We start from the raw sequence: 26,988 nt of genomic DNA, 5'->3' as shown, positions 1-26,988 counted from the left end.
CAGATACCCCTACATCATACTATTCATTGGACATTTATGTATAAAACCCAGTACATGGAGCAGTGCAGGTTAGGTGCAGGTAGACACCAGAAATACCTGCACAGATCCATGTGCAGGTGGTATTTCGAGCCCTCGTTTTGGATGCTTTCTTGCCCGCCTTCCGCCTTCTGTTGTATAAACTAATCAGAATAATTGTGATACAAGAATGACACTGAAACATGTTTTTATTTTATCTCCACCTACAAACATCATTTTTTTATTACTACAAGTCGAGATTTGAGATCCAGCTCAAACATACTGCAACTGTACATCATTATATAACATTTGGTCCATTTAAAAGTAACATAATGTTTACTAATTCAATCATTGACTTGAAGTAGTTTAACCATAATTACAGATATTGAAGACTGAAATTTCGTTTTGAAGAAGATTAAATAAAATACAGGGAAGAATGACCTGCTTTGTCTGTCAATATTATTTAGTTACAGTACACACAACTGTAGTAGGCTTCCTACCATCTGATGATGGTAGCACTTTGGTATTTGTTCCATAATGTTATACATAATATATGATGTAAACTATACATTAATTTTGAATTGTGTCATCATGTCATAATTACTAAAAGTTTTCCCAGGTGAGTTGGTTTTCCATGTGTCATCAGTTAGCTGTAGGTTTGTAACTTAGACTATATCTACTGGCTTATTCCCAACTTGAATGATGATATGTGATGATTGTTTTATAGTTATTAAGTTTTTTACAGTCATGTGTATGTATTTTCTGAGTTATGAACATAGATGAAATCTATCTTTTTTTTAAACAAGGTAATGGTAAGGCCCTTCATATACAAGATAATAATATTACAATGTACATGTACTAGGAAAAATGTGAAAGATTTAAGAAGCTAGTAAATTGATTAAGGCCAGTTAATCAAATTTAAAATACAACAGCTTTTACAAATATTCATTTCAACTTTTTCGTACACAATTATCCTTATTTGGGTTTATAATCTTTATCTACAGATCTTGGTGCTGCTTAAAGATATGCTACATGCAGCATTATGGGATCTTTAAAGACATTTTTAGATCTCTATGGGGGGATATCTTTTCCCTGCCCCAGAGAACTTTATTGCTGATGATATTAAGTAGAATCTGATCTATACAACATAAAACAAGCAAAGATTCTACATTTTGAAGCTAAAATTTAAAAGACATTTTTTACAAGCTGCTTTTCCCTCCATTAGCAGTTAAACTTGTGTGCACAATTATGGTTTGAACTTTGGACACTGAAATATGCATTCTCCCAGACTGTCTATTTTAAAAGATGAACTTAAAACATACTTTTTTACATCATAAATCATTATTGTTCATACTCTTTGTGAGAGCTCTTAGATATTGAACCCCCCAATGTATTGCTTCCTATACCAGTCTCAGTTTCATCCAGAAACCTTGTGCTACCTGATTCCAAGCTGCTCTTTCAGTATCTGAAGGTTTTGTACTTTGTTCCTGATCTGAGTGACTTGTGTACGTTTCTCCTGTATCCACCTCTGCTGTTCTTCACTGCTGGCTTGTAGCAGCTGAATGGTCGCGGATAGTTGGTCGCTGGTTATTTCTCTTCGTAAGGCTTGGATCTTTAACAACACATCAAAAATATTCTAAGACTTACAGTTTGACAAACATAACTTCAAGAAAAGAAGTCTAGTAATATATAATATACTACAGCTAAAAAGCACCTTTATTAGTATATCGCCCATTCCTCGTTAAAGGGGCAAATTGCTGTCGCACATAAGCAGCGGGCCACAGTTTTCTTAAAAGACACAATGACTACGTATTTTGCCCTTTTCCGTTACAAGTACATGATAGTAATATGCTAAGCAATGTTTTCCCACCATTGTTAGTTACCTTTTGGTCGTCCCGGGTAAGGTTTTCCTTAGAAACACGCTAAAAACATGTGTCGGAAATGCTATAAAGGTGAATATCGTGGCATTCTGATAATGAAAAGACGTTAGTTCTTTAAATTTTCAGTCATAATTTACATCAACCACTTAGGCCAGCTTGTCAGGTGTTGATGAACTTGTCCAGCAGACGACCTTTTTACGTCAGATGCCGTTTTATTCTTGTCGCCAACTTTTGTATAATTTACGTTACCGAACTTCTGTTGGGTGTAATTCGCTTACGAAAAGACATTTTCCGATAATTTTTTCACTGTTTTATCTGCTAAACAGTGGTGTTGCGTAACAAACAAATGACAGAACACATAAAACACGAATGTTGGAAACATGACTATAACCGCCAATCTCAGGCCGTTTGTCACTTTTTTGATATAATTTACGTTACCATAATAAGTCCCTTAGAATTATAGAAAGATCATTACTTTTGTACTCATAGGAAAGAATGCTCCCAGATAAGTAATTGCCTGCAGAGTTAATCTTTCCAGAGCTGTTTGTTAAAATTTTATTTATCATTAAAAGCATAAATATAATTTACGTTACCATATAATTTACGTTACCATTTTTTTTTTCAACATGTCATCGGATGTTCAGCAAGAGCACATCAACCAAAGACGTATTATCTGCTGTAATGTTACTGTAGGTGGGCTTGGCTTGCCATAGAGTCACAATGCAGTCTGTTTATATGTTCCTGTTTCAGTGAATTTTACGATGCTGGGACTTTTCATTTCTCATAGGAACGATGTTCAAATGATAAACCTGAAGACTTCACTATCATTATATAAGAAGCTCCATCTTAAGATTGGAATTCCGTTTTTCCCATTTTGAAATGTGCTAATATTTTCAATATAAAAGCACTTGGTGCAAAGTCTTTACATATGATTGACAAGTATGATGTACAGTTGTGAAATATGATAATAACTTTCATGAATATTCATTTTGAAAATTTTCTTCCTGCAGGAATTCCTGCAGGAATTCCTGCAGGAAGCGTTTTTCCTGCAGGAATTCCTGCAGGAAGCATTTTTCCTGCAGGAATGCTGCAGGCATTCCTGCAGAAATTCCTGCAGGAGAAAGGTAAATTCCTGCAGGAAGAATGTTTCCTGCAGGAATTTCTGCAGGAATGGCCTTGACAATGACAGGAAGCATTCTTTATGCATTTAATTTTGTTTTGAAACTGTTAAACAATGCATTAGATTTCATTAGATGTTTCAGACTTGACTTTAACTATGTAAAACAGATATATAATGGAGGCATTTTTTATTGTTTTGTTTTCCTAGTTTTATTGACTGTTGCTGGAGATGCCTGGCATTAGAAATAACTGACCTATGAATGAACTTCACTTCAAGAAAATGCATTTCCTTCAGTGGCTACTCATATTTTTCAGAAGTACAGAAGCTTGAACTTCTTTCATTTTTTTCTTTAATTCTTTAACATCACCACTTAGGGTTTATTAGTATCTAAGCCAATTTGATTGTACATGTAGGTGCAAGTCAGGAACATAAACACAAAATTCATAAATTTCATGACAGGCCTAAGCTTCCCTTAAAAGTATAAATTCAATTATTGTAAATTGCACATGTACTGTAAGGGTAGGGTGCCCTAATAGGATAATCATTGGAGTCCATAAGAAAAGTACTGTACAATGAAAGTACAGTACTTTTAGTTACATGTTGTGTAAAAACCTTTATCCTATTATCAGTGCCAACCTGATGAAATTATTTTCGGAACTTCCAGTAACTATTTACTGAATTCTAAACTGTAGTAAATCAAATGATACATTCAGTTGGCGGCTTTATCTCATGATGCACCCCTCAGGGTAAAACATTGATCCTTTATTAGCATATAGCCAGGTGGCATTCACCAGTCATATTTTATGTTAGTTATGACACTGTAACACAATATTAGAAGTGTCCCGAGCCGGGTGCGTGGACACCTAGAAATTCATTAAACACTGGTGCTAAATGAATCTTATTTATTAGGTTTTTGATACCTACTGGACAGCTGTGTTTAATGAAGTTCTAAGTGCCCAATAGAAAATAATAATCAACCGTCACCAGATCAGATCAGATCACAGAACATTGATCAATCAGAACAACACCCTGTCCTCATCTGGAACTCTTTACATGCTCTAAAATCCTTGAGATTGGGACAAAGGCCTTTTTATCACAAGAGTGTGATATTATCACCTCCCCTCCCCTTTCTCACCTATCTTTAGAGAAGTCATTATATAATCTCCTTTGCACCTACATGAAGGTGTTTAAAGCCAGCAACAACAATGCGTGTATTGATTTATAATGACAGGTAATTAGAGACTGAAGTGAATGGTAGCTGCCTTATTCAGTGCCTCCACTGGTGTATAGAACAGGTCAGTATTTAACACTGCATAGAAGACTAAAGTTTACCCAAAGAGGTTTAACTACCTTGTAGATCACCAAGGAGTTTAGAATTCTCTGATCTCACTGACCTATTAAACCTAGGTTTTACAGCAACCTTGGAATAGATATAATTTTTTACTATTTGCCTTTCAATTGGTAATCTTTTACTCTTGTCTTGGCTACCTTAGGTCTCTTGTTTAAGCAAGGGGCTTTTATCTTGGTTTCAGACAAAAAGTTCCTGATGATGGGTTTGAAGGCTGATACTGATAGCCAGAATAAAGCTACCATTCCAGAATGGCTATCAGTATCACATCAAAATATATACCACAGGCCTTCTACTCTTCAAAATCAACCAGGAAAGTTTGCCAACACAGAGGGTATTGATATGTAAAATTTGGGGTCCTGGAGTATCTTGCAAATACAAGCAATTTTTGTACTATAGAGCCAGGCGTTGAAAAGCAGAAAGGCCCACAAAATAACAACAAACTTTTTGATAACCAAACTTATTGATAACCTGGGCTTTATCTGGTCCAAAGAACCATTATCTTTTTGACTATTAATAAACTTGAAGCCCGCTATGAAGCTGTTTACCAGTATGATTCATTATAAGCCAGAAGGCCGACATAACCGCATTCCTCTGGAACAAAGAATTTGCCAATACTGTAACTTGAATAAGATAGAGGATGAGTGTCACTTTATTGTTTACTGTACTTTATACAACAACAAAAGAAACATCCTCTTTGAAAATATACAAGATATGTTCCCTATTTCCAATACTTGAATACCACGGAAAAAAATTCATATTTCTCATGCAATTAGATCAACCATACATTATTGATTCCATCTGTACTTATATTTATAACTGTTTTAAGAGGTGAGAAGAAGTTGAACTTGTAAATACTGGAATGTATTAGTATTTGTAGAGGTGACAAGATACCTTTTTTTTAATCAAAATTGTACATTATCACTAGCGCTACAATCTGTACTTAGCTTGTTTGAGCACAAATGTACAATCAAGGTCATTGATTCATTATATAGAAACAACAGGCAAAAGTTTGTTCCAGAGATTATTTGTAGTTTCCAAATCCTATTACATGGGCCTGTATATAAGGCACTCACTTTCCTCTTTTTGGTAATTATGCACATTGTTATGCAGGTTCAAAGGAGGTCAGTTATTGTTAAGGCATGCTTCCCAATTAGCAAGTTGAATTAGCAAGTCCCACAGGGACTGTCCCAAAGCACTGGATGGAAAGATTCAGAACACCTCCCTGAGATCAAGGAGGTTGCTTCTTGCTGAGATATTTCTATACTGAACTGCTTTTGAGCCAGATTAGAACTAGAAGAACTTCAAAATTGCAGAAACCTGAAAATTCACTTCTGGGATAGATTACAGGATTCGAATGGTTAAACCAGATCGGCAAATTAAGGAGTAATAAAAGCTCCTTGATCTCACCATCTTGATCTGGCCCTCTTTCAACCTCCTTGATCTGGCTCAACACTTTTGTTTTGAACTGCCAACTAATGGAAATCTTAGAATTCAGAAAAATGGTAAATTAGGTAGTGCTCTGCATTGCACTTTAGCCAACCTCTCACTTTACGTAATATAATATAATATTATATACCATTGAAGCTTGGATCCAGGTTACATCCAGGTATGTGACGTCATACTTTGTGGCGTCACCCAGGAAATAAAAGTTTTTAGATAATAATCTTATATTTAGGCCATGTTTCTGAATCAAAAATTTTTTTGAAACAGGATGTGTTTGAAGGCACTTGAAAGGCCATGAAAGAATGTAGCTTCTTACGGTTGCATAAGATAGTATTGTCAGCCTGCAAGATCCGCTTGGAGATTCTGATCATGATAGCCAAAGAAGCACAGTGCAAATGACACAGTAGGGTTCGGAGGACACCAACTGACTAGTCTAATTAGTCTGTTCTGTCAACTTTTAGCTTGAGTGGTAAATGTGTTGGGTTCATGAGCTGGCGGGCCCAGGTTAAAATCCTGGGAGCCAGGCACAAATTTTTCTCTTGTGTTTCAGAAGTGTAAGGTTGTGAAGGACGTTGCACTTCTGTGAGGGCCTGCATGCCTTTTTCCGTTAAGTGTTACGAGCCATTTTAATTTACCGTTAATCGTTACCGACCCACTCTAATTCACCGTTAAGCGTTATCGGTATATTCTTCGTGAAGCGTATTGGTCGTTTTAATTCCACGTTAATCGTTACTTGTTATCCCGAATTCACCGTTAAGCATTACCAAGAAATTCTTCGTAACAAGTTATACCCACGAAGTCAAATGCCAGATAGAGCCCCTGAAAATGCAGGAAATGGTGTTTCAAAGGGTCCAGATTTCAAAATTTCTCCGAGCCTACCCGCTTCGGGTAAAAATATGTTGCGGAAGCGTCGCCCCTCCCCCTCCCAAAAAACCTTTTCACTCAAACAGATTTCAGTGTCCAACTTAGCATAGTTTCCGGCAAAATTTTCTCATCGAATGCAGAAAATGAGGTTTCTCCAGACCTCCCTTGCAACGGCTTGTGGCTTTGGTGCTCACGACGACCTGGCGAAAACATGTTTCAGGGGCGTTGGCCCAAAAAATTTTCTCTTTAATAAAATGTCATTTGATTTACCTTCGTTGGCCAGCAAAATTTGTCCTTCAAAATGCAGTAAATGGCGTTTCAGACGGTCCAGACTTTTAAATTTCCCCGGACTTGTCTGGCAATTTCTCGTGCCGTCCGAGCTTGAAATGGTAAAAATATGTCGGAGGCCGGAGGTCAATTGCTACAACCATGTGTAATTTTGATGAAAATTTCATTATTCTGTCAGCAAAATTTGCCGGAAAATGCAGGAAATAGCATTTCAGAGGGCCATGATTTTAAAAAATTTCCCAGGGAGCATACCCCCTACCCCCATACGATGCGTTGCGCCTTCGGCGCTCCATGTGCTGAAAATTTTGTCAGCAATAGTCCCCCCCAGCCTACAAGAAACTTGCTGTTGCCGCCTCTGGTGGGAGCACTGACCCAGGGAAGCAAACGTCATAGACACAGCAGACATTGTCCCTGTCATTCCTCCGGGCTCTGGGCACCTTTTCCTTCTCACAATGCCATTAGTCTGATATTTTCAACCATCGAGGTAACCTAGTTTAGCGCCGTACAAAGAGGAACGAACGTCAATGTTTACTGTCATGCTTTGTAACCCCTCCTGAATTTACCGTTAAGCGTTACCGGACCTTCTGAATTTACCGTTAAGCATTACCGGGCCTCCTGAATTCACCGTTAAGCGTTACCAAGAACCCCCCATGCAGACCCTCTTCTGTGTCAGTGGGAAAGGTCACATTACCATGCATCCCTTTTTCTGAACTGAACTGGTTTTAGCCTTGGTACCAGTTTGCATCATAAGGCAAAATACAAACTGTTTAAAACTGTCTTGTTTTTTTTTGCATCACAGGGCTTGAAAGTCATTTTTGCATGCACCTTAGGCTGAGTAGCCTGTGTTTACACAATCTAGCGCTGGCTGGGGTTAATGACCCCTCCTAGGGCAGCAGCAATACTATAGGGCCGGCCGCTAGGAGCGCGATTTTAGTCAGGCTAGTAGCCTCCTTCACCGGCCTCTCTGGGAAGCTTGGCGGTTTTTTTTTTTCGGTGGGGGGGGGGGGGTCGATTCCCGATTTTTAATCGGGAATATTGCGGGAAAGGAATATATGCCGGGAAAGGAATATACACCGGAAAGCTTGTACGGGCTAGACGAGTTCGGCTCCTTCACTGGCCTCTCTGGGAAGCTTGGCGATTTTTTTGGGGGGGGGAAAGCCGAACTCGTCTAGCCCGTACAAGCTTACCGGTGTATATTCCTTCCCTGGCATATTTTGTGTCCTTTGTTATCAACCAAGGAGCTTTATCTGTCACTCAAGAAAGGGTTCGATATCTGGTGTGGCAACCAGTGAAACAACCAGAGGGGCGAGTAGAACAGAAAAAACAACATCCCAACTCCCAGGATTCAAACCAGCAGCCGGATCACAAATCCAGTACGCTACCGCTGTCGCCACAAAAGCTCAGAGCTCCTTAGCAAGGACGGTAGGAACTACTTGAACCCACTGTTACACTAGTTGGGCAAAAGCAAACTTTTTTTGGGTCTTTATCCTGCACCAGGTTTTTTGGGAAGCAGTCATAGTCACTGTGCAACAGTGGTATCAAACGACCAAATGACCAACTTTGAAAGTAGCCCCCCCAACTAGAAGCAGTCCAGCTTTTATTTTTGAGCACTCGGTCTGATTTTACCATGGTCATTACTGACAGAAGGGGGTCTGATAGCGAGCAGTTGTTTAATGTAACGCAGCTTGAAGGGCAAATTGAGCAAGGCACAGCTGGATTGGAAATTAGGCATAGAGGTGCTGACTTCATTCCATGATGCCTATATTAAACCTCCTTGGTTTGAGCAGTCTATTTATTACCTTATTATAAATGGAGTCCACAATTACCATCAAATTTTCACAAAACTTCAAGAAAAATTATTCATAGTTTACCTTTAAATTGACAAAGACAACCTTGATTTACCCTTTAGGTTTAACCATTTCATATTTATAATAAATAGATTAGTGTAAAAGTGAACTTAGGTTTCTGAAATTCTGTAATTCTTCAGTCTGTAATTTCTTGTAATAGTGTACCCCCAAGTTCCAGGATTCTTTCTGAAGGCCTTAGGTCCTCAGCACTACAGGTAGCCAGGATGTTTGGACCTGGGGAATAATTAGTCCTTTGATAATTGATAATTGGACACCAGCATCCTTTGCATATCTATAGAACAATAGCTGACCTTACTTTGAACCCGCATTACAATAGCGCATACTTACTTGAATTTTCAACAAGAGGAAGCAAGCCCCTGGCTTTCTTAGGCCCAATTTTAAACTTTATGAAATATTCTCTGGAACAAAAATTCAAGTGTTAATCTTATGATGGTCAAAATATGACCAACCAGATCAAACAAATCTCAAGTTGCTGACCAAGGAGCTTTCATTCTTTGCCACGTTCAACTTGGTACTGCATTTACAAGATATCATTGCATGCATGGAAGGAGCATTCGAATAGAGCAGTTTTCATTTGATGAAAACACCCATGTGTGAACAGCCGTAATGGCTCTGTCGGCACAACTGTTGAACATGTCATGGGCAACTTGGACCCCATTCAAATGAAAAAATACAAGTGAGTTAAATGAGGAATCCGATTAAAGCTTTCTGTTGGATTAAAAAAATGCGTTCACATTTAATCGGATTAAACTCAAACTTGCGACCACGACCACCCCGAGTCGGGCACACGTCGTGCTTCCAAAATGTTGCCAGACTACCTCATAATTTTGAAGGATTTAGTGACATTGATATTATATATGATAACTGTTGAGAAATTGGCTGGCTTTTGATGCGTCGACAGTCAACAAGAACATGGCGCTTGTGAGGTCATACAGGTTGAACTGGGGGTAGAAATGTTGCGCGGGGTGTGATTATACTCTACATTTAACTGTAGTACAAAATGTAAATGTATATGTTGAAAAAGTTGCATGAATAGGAGAAACTACTACTAAAACGTTTGTTGCATACTTTTTTGCCGGTGTGTAGCACTCCTATCTTAGTGTCATTGATTTAGATATGAATTATAAGGCCATTCCTGCAGAAATTCCTGCAGGAAACATTCTTCCTGCAGGAATTTACCTTTCTCCTGCAGGAATTTCTGCAGGAATGCCTGCAGCATTCCTGCAGGAAAAATGCTTCCTGCAGGAATTCCTGCAGGAAAAACGCTTCCTGCAGGAATTCCTGCAGGAATTCCTGCAGGAAGAAAATTTTCAAAATGAATATTCATGAAAGTTATTATCATATTTCACAACTGTGCATCATACTTGTCAATCATATGTAAAGACTTTGCACCAAGTGCTTTTATATTGAAAATATTAGCACATTTCAAAATGGGAAAAACGGAATTCCAATCTTAAGATGGAGCTTCTTAAATATTATGTTCCAACGTATTCACCTTTGCTTGTTTAGGTTGGAAATCTTGTTAATTAGAAGCAAACTACTCTTTCAACCAGTCGTGACTGCTCAGAATTGATGCACAGAATTGTTTTACATGGACAAACACATGGTTCAAGGCAGAAAGCTATTTGTGAAACCAATCCCACTCTATAAAGTCAAGATCTATATAACGTCAGGCTTGTCATGTAATCATGTGGCATTAGTATAAAGGGACAGGCTGCCAGGATAACTGTAGAACAGACTGCCTTTACACATGCAGCTCTCTTTTGGAAAATTCACTGTTGTTTATAGCCTTGCTCATCAACAAAAGCCTTGTTATACACATATTACACAGTTCTTTCTGCCAGTATTATTAAACCACACGATATAAGGTGTATGGATGGACATTTTGTTAGGTAGCACATTCATTCTGTATTGAATGTGACATTGTGTTTGTTCCACGAACAAAGATTGTCCTGACATTAAAAAATGTTTTATAAGAAGTGCGATAACTGGTGTTTAGTTTGTTGTCTTTCCAATATCGAAAGCTTGTGCTAGAAAGGCCCAGTCCATCTGGTGCATGTTGCCATCGCATCATGTCCTGCTATTCCCAAAGACTTGATTGAAGGACGCGAGGACGAAGCGGTTCTGACCTAGAGCGTGTGATTGCGTGAATCCTTTGTTACTTAGCATGTATTTAAATAGACCCCGCCAAGAAAGAGACCTTGCATATCTTGGGTGTCTTTCCGCAGAGACCGGGTGGGTACAGGACGAACAAGATTATACGGGTATTCCGGATAACAAAGATACACTTCTTTGCTACTCTGAGTTAGCAACATGAAGATAAGAGGTCCAGCATTATAGACGAACATGACCTGATTAGTTCAAATAGAGCCAGTATGTACACTATTCGGCTTTCCTCCAAATGTTAGAGATTCTGTAATTTACGTTACCACAGTTCATTGGCATTTACCTGTAGAATAGATATCGCCTGCTTCCAACCATTTTCATAAATATATTCTATCGCTCTTATCCCATCCTACAGGGTGAAAATTAAGGAGTATTAAACGGTTTGTCTTCATATCAGAAAAAAAACATATCATTTATTTACTTTTATACAAATGTAGCAAACTTAATAGCTAGTAATTTTGATGATTATTCCGAAACAAATGACACGGCGGTTAAATATTTCTCATTGGCGTGTAATTTGAAGGTTTTGGGTTGGAAAATTCGCTAATTTGGCTGTTGTTAATCCACTATTACTTGCTGGAACATTTCTCTGTGTAGTAATATGCTCTTTATTACGAAATTGTAGGAAAGATGACAAGGCCTACTGAAAATCAAATATGTCCAAAATTAAGCGTGTTAGCACCAGACAAAAATAGCAAAAGATAGTCGATATAAGTGGTAACAAGTTCATACCAGCAGGTAAGCGTTTTGGACAACTTTATTTTTTACAATTTTCTACCTCCAATTTTCCCAGTTAATGAGGAATGGGCGATATACTGACCATTTTGCTCTACTCAATGTTTTCAATTAGGACAGTCACTGTATTAATATGTCTGAAGTAACATGATGGTCATCATGTTTGTTTTAGCCAAATACCTTACAGTGTTTTGATGGTGAAGTTGCTTCATCCCAAATTTCATTCATTCATTAAATGATCATTCATGATCATTACTTGTAGATTAAAGTTCTGGTCTGTGACCAGCTGTTTTCCAGGTGTTCCTTCAGACAATAACAGCACTAGTAAAAAAATAACATTAGCTTCATCCAGTTTTATGTTTTACCTCGTTTCTGATGTCCTGCAGTCTCCCCTTGTCCAGAAGTTGGACATTCTGAAGGTCAGAGGTCAGCCGGGAGACATCTTGCTGGGTTTGCTGCACAGAACTTTGGGTTGAAAAAAAAGTTGACAAAACTAAATATTATAATAATTATTATACATTGAACAAGACATAGTATAAACTTTATGGAAAGTTTACATTTACAGGGAACAGTTCTTTTTATGCCTTGATAGCATCTTTTTCTAGTCAGTCTAATTTTTATAAATTTTGTTACAGGTACATTTTGTATATATTACAGGTATACATTTTGGTTAGTGAATCCTTCAATCATTTTAACCTATATTACATGTATATAACCTGTAAGACCTTGAAACTCTTGGTTCGTTCGGATGAAAGGATAAATGGATGAAAGGACGAATGGATGGATGGATGGATGGATGGATGGACGGACAGACGGAGGGATGGATGGATGGAGGATGGATGGATGGATGGATGGATGGACGGACATACGGAGGGATGGATGGATGGAGGATGGATGGATGGATGGATGGACAAGTAAAAAAGAATAAATGAAAGAATGAATGAATTTTTTATGACACATGCTGTGGAATCCAATGTTTTTATTACCTCTAGCTACATTATCCTCAAGACTTGACTGTCAGCGTAATTCATCCACCAAAAATCACAATCAGTTGACATCTAACCTATGACCTACCTCTGTGTCCTGTTGACCTGACCTCCGACCCTGTTGACCTCGCCCTGCAGCCTATCTGCGTCCTGGGTCAGGTCGCTACAGGCCTGCTGCATGATGGGAACTCTGGTGATATTTGCGGTGCTCACGTTTGCCGCAGCCTGGGCTGGGGAGGGGAGGGCAGCGGCCGAACTGTTCAGGGCTTCAGCTTGGGACAGGATGTCTGCTGTTACCTGTGTGGAGAGAAAAGAAAGTCATTAACATTTGATTTCAATTTGTCAGTTACACCATGAGGTAATACTGTATCCAATCAACTTGCTATATGCAGAATACATTTGTTATTGTGCAGATCACAAACAGCAAAGCATAGATTGCATATATTGATGCAAAGTGCACACATTGCAGAGATTATTCCCTTAAGTTCCAATTTTACCTGTGACTGATTGTTGACCAATCCCTGCATGTTTTCTGCCTGCTGCAGTGCAGCCTGTGCTGTTTCTGCTGCAGGCTGCAGGTTTTCCTGCAGCTCCAGTGCCTGCTGCATGGTGGCCTGGCTCCCAGACTGCACCTGTTCCACTTCCTGCAGGGATGCATTGACCACCTCCTGCATTACTGCAGAGAGAAATGATTTAAAGGAAACTTTCGTCAATCCAGTTTTTAAAAAAAACAAAAACACGAAAATCTACTCCAATTTGTAAAGTATAGAGTCCCAATAAATCTTGAAAATCAGGAATAATAATTCCAATGCACTATGTGTACTCGAAATAGCAACTACTCATCAAACTTAAGCAAGCGACTGGATATGATTCTGGTACCAGTCAGATGTTTCAGTTAGCATCCACTAACTTTCAACAATGACTCTGAACAGTGCCTAGTCCCAAGTGCCATAGGCCTCCTTACCTTACAGGTAATGGTGGTCATGTTTAACATAATTATATGTACTGCTGTAGTATTGTTTAAATCATGAACATTCAACATTGCAAAAACCTCTTTGTTCCCTTCTACATGTAAAGCAACATTTAAACTATGCAGACTTGAATAGATTTACAGTAACTATGATCATGGCACCCTGGTAAAGTACTCTATCCCTACCTTGAGACAGCAGAGTAAAGTTCTGCAGCACACTGAGCATGTACTCAGCTGCAGTGAAGTTGTCCTGTGCCCACTGTGCAGCTGCCTGAGCCTCAGTAAAGGCCTGTGAGGACCTGTTGTGCAGTGAGTCTGTCTGCGCCAGAAGCAGCTGCACTTCTCTCTCCAGTTGGGCTGTTGTCTGTTGGGCCTGCTGGGTTACTTCTGATGTGGCTTCATTTTCAGACATGCCAGTGGTTACCTGAACACAAGTTTGGAGAAAATAAGTGCATAGCTCAACAAGTACACATGTATACAATGTATAGCCACCTTTAAAAACAACTTGATTTCAACTTCCAATTCAATAAGTTACATGTAGTAAAATTTGATGCTGTAGATCATTTTGTCATCTTCTTGCTCTCATGATATCTATATAATTTATATACTGAAAGATTTTTTTGTCATTTGTTACATCAAAGGGCTAGGGCTAGGGTTAGGGTTAGGGTGTCACTTGCTCCACACTATCTCAGACCCTACCTGTCTCTCTCTCAGTCTCTCTCTCTTTCTCTCTTCCTCCCTCTCTCTTTCCAATAACATTTCTAACTTGACTAGAAAACTCCCCAAAGCTGACCTGTTGCGTCAGGTTTCCAGCTGTCTCCTGTAGCCCCACACTCCTGTCAATCAACTCCTCCACCTGCTGTGTGGGCAGCTCTCCCGTGGAGTTCACTGACCTCTCGGTCTCCATGACAACTCGTGTAGCTTCAGACACGGTGCCATACAACCCCTGTACCTGGTCCCTCTGTGAGTCAAGGCTGGTTGTGAGGTTGAGAGCTGTCTGGTTCAGTTGCTGGACGAGTTCTGTTGTGTTCTGGTGTAGGCTGATGGCATTGCTTGCAACCTGAAGATCACACAAAATGTAGAACGATGTACAAAACTGTGCTTACTAGTTTATAGCAAAATACATTTATCCAAGAAATTATAATTCAATTTGGCTTTTTAGGAACTATGCTGAGGCTTCTAGAAACATGAATCAAGAGGGTACATTTGTACTGAATTATCATTTCTCCAAACTGACTGTGCAGTGGCTCAGAGAACAAGTATGATAATATTGTATTTTGTTCTTAGTTGCAAAGAGATCAATTCAAAATTTTTGTATTCAGATCTAAAGATACTGGAATGCTTGTTTTGAATATCAACATGAAAGCAAAGTCTTTACCTTTAGCTAGCACACATGGTTCCAGAGATTCACGATGAACAAAGTCAGATGCATGCCAGAGAACCAACAGGTTTAATTAGTCTGTAGATCACCTTCAACCTGACATTAAATGTTACACTCTAAGACTTGCCTTTTCTGTCAGGCAAAAGCAAAGCTAACCTGTTGCGCCTGCCGTGCCAGTTGGAATGCCCGCAGAGCCGAGTCCTGGATATCCCCAAGCGTCCCCAGCACCGTGGAGATGCTGGTGTTGACCTCGCCCTGAATGGCAGCCATGTCTGCCAACGTCTGGTTCAGAGTCTGAACCAAGTTGTCCAGTTCTGTGGTCACACTGGGGAGGGAGTCTGGGGAGGGGGAAAGGAGATAATATGTTCACTTTTATTCATTAAAGGCTGAAATAGCACATCTTACAATACATTTGGTTCAGAGTTTCAACCCAGTTGTCCAGTTCTGTGGTCACACTGGGGAGGGAGACTGCACAGGGGAAAAGGAGATATACATGTAGCAAAATATGTTCACTTTCATTTAGAATGGAGGTTGCAACAGAGTAAGCCAGATAGCATAGCTTATTTTGAGAAACACACATCATATAGACAAAAGATAAACTAGTACCAAAGCCCTCTAACTGGGTAGTTAGGGGTAGTAGGTTGCTATCCGAAGTGATGTCACCAAAGCTAAAGTTTGTTAACTGCATTTCTTTCTGATAATCATACAAAATGTAGCTTTAGATACTTATATGTACTGCAGTTTACTGTAACATCCAATTTTAAAGCACTCCAGGACCTGTTAATATGGTACACAGAATGATTACTATAATATGAAATTGCAATAATTACGGATAGGTATGAATAAAAAGATTGTCAGTGACTGTGGTACTTACTGTTGATTATATTGTAAGCCCTCTTGAGGTCTTCAACAGTGAAGTTCCTCTCGGCCTGTCCGCTGGAGACATTTCCCAGTGCATGTTCAAACATCCCCTCTATCTGTGCCACTTCTGACTCCACAGCCACCTCCAACCCCGACAGCACCTCCTGAGCAGAAGCGTTCAGCCGGTCCAGGGTTTCGTGCATCTCTGCCGCCATGTCTTCTGTCACCTGCGACCGGTTGTACAGGCTGGTCACCTGTAACACAAGAGGCAAGAGTAGTTTAGTATCCTAGCTCCTGCGCCTGCTAACAAACCTAATACAGCTTACTGCAAGGCTAAAAGGTCCAGATAAGTTTAATAGACTGGTCAGTTGTTGGCGCATGAACCCCACTGTTACACTACTCCCCTCCCTTTTTTATATTCGACCAAGTTTGATTTCCACAGTATGGCACAGGGACAAGGCAGAACCTGACTGAAACAAGGTGAGTAGTGAAGTCTCCTGGTTCTCCGGATTCGAACCAACACCAAACAGGTGTCGCCAGCTCACAAACCCTATGCACGAAGCGCAAAGCTAAAAGGTCTGGATTAATTAGACTGGAAAGTTGGTGTGGTGTAGTTTGAAGACTAGCTTACTGTTGACTACCCACGTGTTAGGGACCCCAGCAGCAGTATAATCAATATGTAAGTCTTGATACTACTACTAGTAAATGGTACCACTACAACACTACAACCAATTACTACTACTAGTTGATGGACTAGTTAGACTGGACAGGTGGTGTGGTGTAGTGTAAAGACTCACTGATCCTACAGCTGCCTACCCATGAGTCAGTAAGTGAAGAGGGTAATACACACGGGATACTACTACTGACAGTGACAACAGTTACTACTACTACTTAGTAATTACTACTAGTTGATGACACTTGAACCCTGTTACACACCTGTGACTGGACAGTTTCCAGCCTGGTAGAGAACCAGACGTCTTGGTCGGCCTCGGAGACGATCCTGTCCACAAACTGGGTGATGTTGTCCCGCAGGAGCATCAACTGGGCTGTTCTGGTCTCAATCTGGTCATAGCAGCCCTCACATTCTAGAAAAAAAAATACAGAACCGAAAATTAGTTATTGTCAGTATTTTAAAAATTTCTTCATACATTAGAGTTTCTACTTAGCGGACAAAGTGGGCAATACTTTGCATGGTATCTAGGTGGTGCTGATGCAGTCTGAAGAATGCAGTTCAAAAAGTAGGTATCTGCCTTTATATTGTGGTTCATGACTTAAGTAGGTTTCCTGATCCATAAGGCATCCTCAGTTATCAGAGTTAGACGCGTGTTGGTCATATTTGGCTTTTAAGGTTTTTCGGCTTTTAAGTGACCAGAATGTAAGTTGATTTTGCCTACAAAACATTATGATATTATGTACACTATTGCCTATTAAATTTGTAAATGTAGGTTGTTTACTTAAAGAAATCAAAGTCTAAACATGATGTGGTCACACTGGGAAGGAGTTTGACAGAAAGATTTCTGCATTCAATCACTCTTTCTCACCTCACAATGCAGTAATTATCATTCTTTTATGTACTTGTCTTACAACCAAATCAGCTCCTACCTATACACCCCAGTGTCTGGTTGTAGTAGAAGTTTCCCCTGCACTGGTCACACTTCAGCCCCTCGGTGGAGTTCCTGCAGTGGCACTGTCCAGTCTGCAGGTCACAGGAGGCATTCACTGCACCCCAGGGGCTGCAGCTACAGTCTGAATTTTCCAGAAAGTCATATTATTACACAAAGAAACTACTATAAGTGTTAGGGAAAATTGTGATCTGATGAGTATTTTTTTTTGTACATTGTTGTATGTTATAAGTGTTAGGTTGTTGATAAAACAATGATAAGAAAAAAGTAATAGCATCTAAGGAACTGAATCAGATATAAATTAGATTATACACAGTTTTAAAGTTGGACTTAGTTTATTTCGAGGGATGATTGCACAAAACTGGATGAAACTCTGACTCCAAAGTTCTTCAAATTTAGACTAATTCTTTTATCTCTAATGCTACATGCTATCATGCAAACTGGCCGATTTCGGCACAAAATCGCGCTAGTTATCATCAAAAACCGATGAATACCTCAATTTTGAAAATGATGCGGTCGTTATTGGTCCCAATTTGGGCCGGTCGCGGTCGCGTTGGCCAGGTGGTCGTTGAGAAAAGGTCGCTTAATGCTTACGTCAATGGGAAAATAAATCGGGACCGAGAAAAAGCGGTCGAAATGGCCAGGTGGTCGCTGAGAAGAGGTGGTCGCTCGGGCAGGTTGGACTGTATTTTATTTTCTTCAAATTTGGAGAGGAATTGTTAAAATTGTCAAGATGCTTCCAAACAGACAGATGACATGATATACTCAATACATTGTCCTCATTCACTAAGGGCAGGTAAGCTAATTAATCTTATTACTCACTTCTGCATCCAGGGAAGTCCGGGTTGTCCAGTCCGTAGGTGTTTTCTGCACACCTGTCACAGTCTGCCCCCACCACGTTGTTATCACACAGCTCACAGTGTTTGCCTGTGAAAAGACAGCATACATGTACAATCATGTAAAATATAATAAATTCAATACATGTCCAACAGCAGATATGTGTCCAAACATCCATCAAACCCTACCTCCCACATACCCACCCTAAAAACCAACTCATTGTTACTGTAGGGACTGTTACCTGAGTATCCTATCTATTGTGTTTGCAGTGATTTTAAGATATGTGTAAATTACCAGATGTTAATTTAGTAGTGACTGTCAAGTTTTTAATGGTCTGCTATGGCTTTCATGTGTATATGCCAGCTTAATTCCAGCTTTTAGCCTGAAAAGTGGTGTAATGAATAAGGTTCTAACTCACCAGTTCTCCCGGGCTTGCAGTTGAGGCACTCCCCTGTGACAGCATCACACTGAGGCGGAGACGTCAGCGTGTTGTTGTTGCAGTCACACGGCACGCAGGGCACCAGACGGTCGTCATGTTCCGCCTCCCGGTGGTACCCTGGGGAACACTCGTCACACGACAGGCCTGCAAACAGAACAGAAATTGTGAACTTTAAAACTGTGAATAGTTTCATCGGTCTGGCTCAATGAGGCCCTGCGTAATGAGGTAGCATCGCATGTCATTTTTTGTTGTTGTTGTAAAAAAAGAACTTTAAAAAAGTTTTATTGTTACTGTTATCTAACAGTAATACTGGTGAGATAGCTTTTGTAAAATGTAGATTTTGCTAAGACCATACCAATTTGAATTTTGGTTCTTATATTCTTAAAAATAATGCTGAATGTAAATATCAGCATCAGTTTGAAGGAGTGATTATAGTATGGTGCAAGGGTCAGTGTTGCCAGTTTGGGAAAGGTACCAGAAAGACCACCAATTCTGTGTTTGGTAGTTTTGCTCATCATCATAAAAATGCACAAATCATTAAAACAAAGTCAAATCATAGTCAAAATACAAGACATTTGCCATGAATGCAATAATCACCTGATAGTCCTTCTGGGCAGCTGCAGTTCTCCACAGACAAGACAGGTGGCAGGGTGGGGTCTGCCATGGCGACGGCAGTCTGAAGTAGGACCCTGTGCAGTGTGACCGTGGTGTTACCTACATGTCTGGGTACCCTCACAGCGGTCAGGTCGGACAGGAGGCCTGCAAATATTACATACAAATTTTGGCATGCTGAATAAAGGTTCAGAAACTGGAACTATGCGGCTCCAGATTTCAAACTGAGGGATGACTGAGGTGACCTCCGAGTCGGTTAGCCAAGGAATGAGGCCACTCTACTATATACTCAATACATAATATAAGCTTTGTTTCAGGGTTTTCAAACCAAGGCAATCAGAGATGGCAGACTTCACCCCCTTAACCATACTGCCTTGCAATGCATTCTCAAAAACTAGTTACAGGCTTCACATCCTTAAGCAAAACACAAATATATTTGATTCACCCACAAACAAAGTATTCTAAAACAGATGACATGTTAACTGACTACATGGTGCTGAAATGCCTTCAATGACTTTAGGTAATATGCTAAGGCTACGCCAATTTTATTTGTTGAATTTCTTGGATTCTAAAGAATAATGCTCAATTGAAACATAAACTTAAAACAGAGCCTGATAGGAATGTACCTTGTTGTCAGTTACAGATACATGTAGTAAGTTTTACTCTTAGCCCTCTTTTTTCATCTTGATTGCTAGCTTTTCCTTCCTTCAGAATGTCCAAGAATCAAATAAATTGGTGTTGCCTTAATTTGCAAAACAGCTTCACAACACAATCTGACAGGCAAAATTAGAGATAGCAGTCTTTTCATCCCTCACTTAGGGAAGAACCAGGCAGAAACAAACAAGGTTGGTTTGATGGCACCACGGTGCTGAAACGCCATCTATGACTGTAGGTAACACACTATGAAATCATTTTCACCAGATGGTACAAAAATTCAACATTTAATATTCAACATTAGGATAAATAAACCCCTCCAAACTTACCAAAAGGTTGCAAAAGGACCTGGACTGTTTCCATACAAAGTAAGCAATAGGACAAATAAACAACAGGACAAACACACTTAAGTCATGGTCATCTTTCTCAACAAAACCATCGCTATAGCTTTTCATGACACTTCTACAAAATCATTGTATGTTGGACTATGATAAAGTAAAGTAAAGAATTTTAACTTTGGGAAAAGGATTAGTGGGTGACTGAGGAAAAAATTGTTATAAAATGATCACCCTCACACTCAGGGTTGACAATCACGGCAAAGCCTATGATATCAACCCTGACAAATCAGCCACAGTATTCGGTTATTAGGGGTGCCTTGCTTATGAATATTAATGAGCTTGCCCTTATATGGGCAGTCAGCCGTTGGGGATCGGGCGTTGGCATGGTGAGCAAACAAAGTCATGGTAATACGTAACATGATTGGCTGATAGCTTCCCAGCGGCCTTTGCGAGACAGCTTGCGACAACAACAAGCCCAAGGAAGGCCTGTTCTCTGATTGGTTGACAGCTTGTTTGTGGCGACAATCATAATACCCGTAGGTAGGGCCTGGGACAGCAGGGCCCCATAAGGTAGTGCCGTTGGGGACCGGGCGTTAGGAGGATGAAAATGATAAATTTTGAATTAAAGTTTTGCTTGAAATCGGTCTGTACAACTGGCATTTTCATACTCCAGTTAACTTGTTAATTTTTCCTCATTCACAAAAATTTTATCACAAAGCAATACTCATTTTAAACCACTCACAAATGTTTTGGGAAGTCTGATAACAGAAGAGCTTGCTGTACTTACTGTAACAGTAACGGTTGTAGAACACATGTCAGTTATTATGAAGAGTAAGGGTTAGAAGTGCTTGCTGTACTTACTGCTGTATAAAATAGCATTTTTAAGGGTTAGTGTTAGGGTTAGAAGAGTTTGCGCTACTAACTTTTGTACAACACAGCAGTTATAAAAGGTAAGATTAAGAAGAGCTAATGCATTACTTACTGTTGTATAACACAGCAGTTATGAAAGGCTCAATGTCAGAGATGTTCCAGTACTTTTCATGCAGCAGGAGGGAGATTTCCTGCAGCGCTGCGGGTGGTTCCGTAGAGTTGCTGCGTGAGACCTGCAGGATTTCCCTGCCCCAGTTTAAGACGCTGAACCCGGCTCCTTCTAACTCCACCAGTCCGTCTGTGCTCACCTGAGATAAAAATAAAAGTAAATTTTAAAGAAAGACGATCCTAAGGAGTTGCTGTGTGACACCTGCAGGGTTTCCCTGCCCCAGTTTACCAGGCTGAAACCAGCTCCTTCTAACTCTACCAGTCCGTCTGTGCTCACCTGAGATAAAAGTAAATTTAAAGTAAATTTTCAAGAAAGGCGATCCTGAGGAGTTGCTGCGTGACACCTGCAGGGTTTCTCTTCCCCAGTTTACCAGGCTGAAACCAGCTCCTTCTAACTCTACCAGGCCGTCAGTGCTCACCTGAGATACATAAAAGACAACTGAATAAAAGGGAGAGCAAAGGAAGCATTTGGGATTGTTTTGCATACCTGGTAATTAAAAATGCCTAATAAGGCAAATTGCACCACGTTGTACTAAACAGTACAAGCTGCATATCTGGACTGATTTATTTGGTCCGCTCACACTGGAAAGGACCCTTATTCTTTTCGGGTTAGTCTGTAAGTCTGTAGGATATTTGACATTAAGCCATAGTCCACTGTTAATTGTGTTTGTCTGAAAGAGGTAACACTCAAAGAGTCAAAGAGCTTCTACCATACTTGTTGGTTGCCTGAAGTTGAACGAAGACACAAAACTTTGAACATACCTCATCATCCCCACCAGTCAGGTCAAGGGTCAGGATGAGGTTTAACCCGTAGGATTTGGTGTGGTCTCCTGCCATCGTTCTGCCTACACTGTAGTAGGAGGCCCCGTCAGCTGTAGTAATGATGTCTGAGCTGCAAGTATTGAAAAACAAAAACATTGTGAATTAAAAAGGCTAACCAGAAGTTGCCTGACAGAAAACTTGTTTTTCTCATCTCCAATAGCAGCTTATATAGCAAAAATTACTCAAAGCAAACACTCAAAACTGATAAAATGTGTTCCATATGAAAAGGTGGTCAATGGAAAAAAATCAGGCCACCATCTTTACAACAGGTCATTTCAGGTAAAATGTAGACCATGTATACAGTATGTATTAAATAATCCTAATGCTGTGTGTAGGTGTATAAATTAGATTATTGATAGATAATTTGACACCCATTCATATTGAAAATAAACATTCATCACTACTCAAAACTATAACAGTTACTAAACTCAAAGATTGACTGAAACTGTATGCCACCAGATGTTCACTAAAATGGTAATTTCATTTACACCTGGGACCAACATACACATACATGTACCTTTGAGTGAGGGGTTTGGGTTATCAATTACCAACAGAGAGTAATTAAAACCCATTAACTGAGGACATCCTGCTGATTATCTATCTAATTGTTTGACATTCATTTACTCAGCCAGGGATGCCCAACTAGCTTGTGCCTTACAAAGAGCTAAAAGCTACATGTAGCCCTGGTGACAGAAACAAAGACAATATCATATGGAATTTGACATGGACAGAATAACAATTAATACTGTTACATTACTCTAAGTACAAAAAGACCAATGTATACAAAATTTGGTCTAGAACAGCAAACAGTGCATAGTGCAAACACATGGGGTGGCCTAAACAGTCCCAGTGTTTCCTGGTGACCCAACCACAAGCAGCAATGTGGAGTGCAAAACAGCTGATGGAGTCAGTTCTTTTGTCAACAACATGCCACGAAAGCACCCCACGCAGATCGCACCACCCATTTCTGACACAGAACCACCATGGGAAGGCTGGTGGTTTTTGCTCTTCTCACACTTCTGCACCAAGGAAGTGCCGCAAATGTCAAGAATCTCCTCGAGACTGTCCATGACCACGAGACAGTGGTCGGGCAAAATGAGGTCACGGGAGGACAGTGCGCGGTGTGCTGTCCCACCCAGCCAGCTCCCTCCTGTCCAGCCATGGACCAGCTGCTGCTGTACCTGAGTACTCAGGACAGCCTTCAAGGTCAGCTGGACCAGCTGAGGAACAGGACGGACAGCATCAATGGGCAGCTGCAGCAGCTAACTCAGCAGGAGCTGGTTGAGGTGAGTATCTGAGGCTGACTTTTCAACCACAAAATGTTGTGGAAAACTTGCCAGTGATTGTTAACGTTACTGTTACAGTAATACACTTTGAAATGTTCTCCCAAGTATACAATTTGTACATGATTGTACAAATTAAAGAGCCTTGTAATTATAGCATCATGTCATGTTCAAAATCAGAGCAAAGACTTACAAATATTCCTGTAGCAGTCCCAAGGCAATTTGGAGAGCATTCAATCATTTTTAGAGTACGTACCAAATAGCATTCCGATCCATTCAAACTCGATGAGATATTTTGTTCACTAAGAAACATACCAACACACCGGTAGAACCAAAACATACTTTGGCAGAGGTAATAAGTCTGATCCATCATATAAGGCTCTGAGGTTTTGAAACAATGCACAGTTCCAGGCAGAGAATGACCTGAAGGCCACAGTTGAGGCTTTGCAGGCAACAGTGAGTAGTCAGGATAACATCATCCAGCAGCAGGCTGCAGCTTTGCAGCAGCTGCAGGGAACCCTGCAGCAAATAGAGACTACCAATCTGCAACAGGCCAGCAGCCTGCAGCAGCAGGAATCAATTATCCAACAACAAGCTGCCGTAATCCAACAACAAGCCGGCAATCTGCAGCAGGTGGAAGCAACCCTGCAGCAACTGGAGACCACCAATCTGCAGCAAGCCAGCAGCCTGCAGCAAGTGGAAGCAACCCTGCAGCAGTGTACCACAGACCTTCAGCAACTTCAAGGTATTTTGCTGACTTAAAAAAAAGTCAATATAGATCAGCAATTCTTTAAACTACAGGTACAAAAAAAACCCTTGTCTTGAGAAATAATGTACAGTCAAGCATCTAAATGCTTCTAAATCAGGAGTCATAAATTTGATCATTAAAAAGCAGTGGTGTAGTGGTTTAACCACATTTTTAGGATTTCTAAAGTCCAGCCTACAAACATTACTTGGATTATGTTAACTGTTAGGGGTTGTGCATTTATGGGGAGAAAATGGCAGCATTAGGGCTACATGGCAGCTGGGTGATTGAGGTGTGAATGGCTGTGGATAAAGCTTTGAAATTCGTTTTCACCTCTTCCTCTTATATCTGAACCACAGATAAGGTAACCGGCCCTCAAAGCTGCCAGGAGATTCTCCAGAGCGGCCATGACACCAGCGGGGTGTACCAGATCTACCCTGCAGGGGTCATCAGCCCCATCCATGTCTACTGTGACATGGACACTGATGGGGGAGGTTGGACGGTAAGCCTGCAGTACATTTGTGTGTGTTTGTAACTGTCTTTTAGACTCTGTACACAAGTGGGCCCTAATCTTTCCATGCAAACTCATTTCTTAGTTTGTTGTTACAACTGTTTCAGCATTGCAGGGGAGTTTAGGAACTATTTGCTCACACATATCAACATGTCACTCATTTTGATGAACTGTTTTTTTTTTATCAGCTGAGCTCAGTTGATGCTTTGTTGGCAGCTCACCCTCACACTCAGGGTTGACAATCACGGCAAAGCCTATGATATCACCCCTGACAACTCAGCCACAGTATTCGGTTATTATGGGTGCCTGGCCTATGAATATTAATGAGCTTGCCCTTATATGGGCAGTCAGCCGTTGGGGATCGGGCGTCGGCATGGTGAGCAAACAAAGCCATGGTAATACGTAACATGATTGGCTGATAGCTTCCCAGCGGCCTTTGCGAAACAGCTTGCGACAACAACAAGCCCAAGAAAGGCCTATTCTCTGATTGGTCGACAGCTTGTTTGTGGCGACAATCATAATAGCCACTGATAGGGCATGGGATAGCAGGGCCCCATAAGGTAATGCCGTTGGGGACCGGGCGTTATAGGAGGATGTGGCAGCTAAGCATAATACAAACTTCAAACTTTCAGTCAAAGCTATACTATCTTGCATGTGTATGGCTCTTTTAGATGCAATCTCTTACAAACACACATTAAGAATCTGTGGCAGATAGTTTTCAGACTGTGTTACTTTGTGCTTACAGACTAATACAAGAAAGAGGGAAAATGACCAATTACAACAGAATTGCCACAACAGAAATGTATGAACTGTCCAACTGACAGCAAACATATTCTTTATATAATTATCTTTTAATTCCTAGGTGTTCCAGAGAAGACAGGATGGGTCAGTAGATTTCTACCTGGACTGGCAGGCATACAAGGCTGGGTTTGGGGACCTGAGAGGAGAGTTCTGGATGGGTAGGGAAAAACAGCATTTTCCTGTGCTGACATACCGTACAACCATCTACATGTAATCTTAAATGAAATATAAAAACTTAACACAAGATTTCACTAAGATGTTTTAATTTTGCAAGGATCATATGGTCGCTTTATAATAAGAAACATCTAGTTTGCTCGGCTGAGAACTTGTCGAGTTCTCAGGCTAGGAAGGGGGAAATCATCAGCATTTTTCTGTGGAATTACAAGAGTTTAGAACATGCAACAATTCTATTCAAGATTTTGAACAATTATTAAGACCATCTGGTTTCATTGCAGCAATAGTGTTAGCAAAAGTGAAGGGGAGTTACCCTGTTTGATTCACTGAAAATGTAAGCTATTGCACATGCAGCAGCCACAGCACAATCAGCTCATGGAGAAATCATTATGCTTGAAGCTTCACCTCATTTATAGACCACAACTTGCTCTCATCAGGTAATGAGAACCTGTACCACCTGGCAGCACAGGGAGGATACGAACTGAGGGTGGATCTGGAGGACTTTGAGGGAAACTCAGCCTTTGCTAAGTACGATAACTTCAGGGTGGAGGATGAAGGGCACAAGTACAGACTGACCGTAGGGACTTACTCAGGAACTGCCGGTATGAAGTTCAACACTTATCTTAAAATCCCTCTCAGAGCATACACAAAAATTGATGTGTGTGGTTCCATTCCACAAAGATGCGTACTGTGGTCAACATATAAATCTTCTTATGAACACAACACTGTCAGACTGAAGGTTGAAATTAGGATCATCCTAAACAAGAAGTACATGAAGTATTGATATCTCGTGTTCTGAAGATGCTATGGTTATGAATTTCGAGTGGTAGATAGCTCTTGTTGATTTTGAGAACAGGACATTAATGTTGCATTTGTATTTTCAGGGGATGGCATGACAAGTGCTTCCTCCATGTTCTTCTCCACCAAGGACAGAGATAATGATATCCAGGATACAGTCCACTGTTCTCAAACCTACAAGGGAGGGTGGTGGTACGACCATTGCCATAGTGCCAACCTGAACGGCCTGTACCATGCTGGGGCACATCAGTCCTATGCAGACGGAGTCAACTGGGGACAATGGACAGGAAACAATTATTCTCTCAAGCACACTGAGATGAAGATAAGGCCTAACTAAATTCACTTTGAAAACGATACCTTTTTAGTAGACATGACTTGTTACAAGT

General features: G+C 40.4%; 3 protein-coding genes across 3 annotated transcripts; 2 read left to right on the top strand and 1 right to left on the bottom strand.

Annotated features, from left to right (window-relative positions):
• Positions 1 to 221: 221 nt before the first annotated feature.
• Positions 222 to 22,354, bottom strand: LOC118421980 (laminin subunit gamma-1-like). The gene is made up of 15 exons (XM_035829483.1): positions 22,231 to 22,354; positions 21,413 to 21,608; positions 19,424 to 19,585; positions 18,806 to 18,970; positions 18,373 to 18,477; positions 17,531 to 17,674; positions 16,865 to 17,013; positions 15,942 to 16,182; positions 15,224 to 15,405; positions 14,480 to 14,746; positions 13,873 to 14,110; positions 13,214 to 13,392; positions 12,805 to 13,013; positions 12,096 to 12,195; positions 222 to 1,627 (listed from the first exon to the last, which is right to left on the bottom strand). The coding sequence occupies exons 1-15, from the start codon at positions 22,303 to 22,305 to the stop codon at positions 1,451 to 1,453; spliced, it is 2,589 nt and encodes an 862-aa protein (XP_035685376.1). The 5' UTR covers positions 22,306 to 22,354; the 3' UTR covers positions 222 to 1,450.
• An 885-nt stretch (positions 22,355 to 23,239) lies between these two features.
• Positions 23,240 to 24,335, top strand: LOC118421979. Its single transcript, XM_035829482.1, has 2 exons — positions 23,240 to 23,576; positions 23,979 to 24,335. Exons 1-2 carry the CDS (start codon positions 23,274 to 23,276, stop codon positions 24,333 to 24,335), a joined length of 660 nt encoding a protein of 219 aa, XP_035685375.1. The 5' UTR covers positions 23,240 to 23,273.
• A 346-nt stretch (positions 24,336 to 24,681) lies between these two features.
• On the top strand, positions 24,682 to 26,980 carry LOC118421402 (ficolin-1-like). Its single transcript, XM_035828668.1, has 4 exons — positions 24,682 to 24,820; positions 25,692 to 25,788; positions 26,242 to 26,406; positions 26,689 to 26,980. Exons 1-4 carry the CDS (start codon positions 24,794 to 24,796, stop codon positions 26,937 to 26,939), a joined length of 540 nt encoding a protein of 179 aa, XP_035684561.1. The 5' UTR covers positions 24,682 to 24,793; the 3' UTR covers positions 26,940 to 26,980.
• Positions 26,981 to 26,988: the final 8 nt, after the last annotated feature.

The sequence above is a fragment of the Branchiostoma floridae genome, chromosome 8, assembly GCF_000003815.2.
Source record: "Branchiostoma floridae strain S238N-H82 chromosome 8, Bfl_VNyyK, whole genome shotgun sequence".
NCBI classification, from domain to species: domain Eukaryota; kingdom Metazoa; phylum Chordata; class Leptocardii; order Amphioxiformes; family Branchiostomatidae; genus Branchiostoma; species Branchiostoma floridae.
The sequence above is the reverse complement of the archived record's forward strand: the minus strand, read 5'-3'. Positions and strand labels throughout refer to the sequence as shown.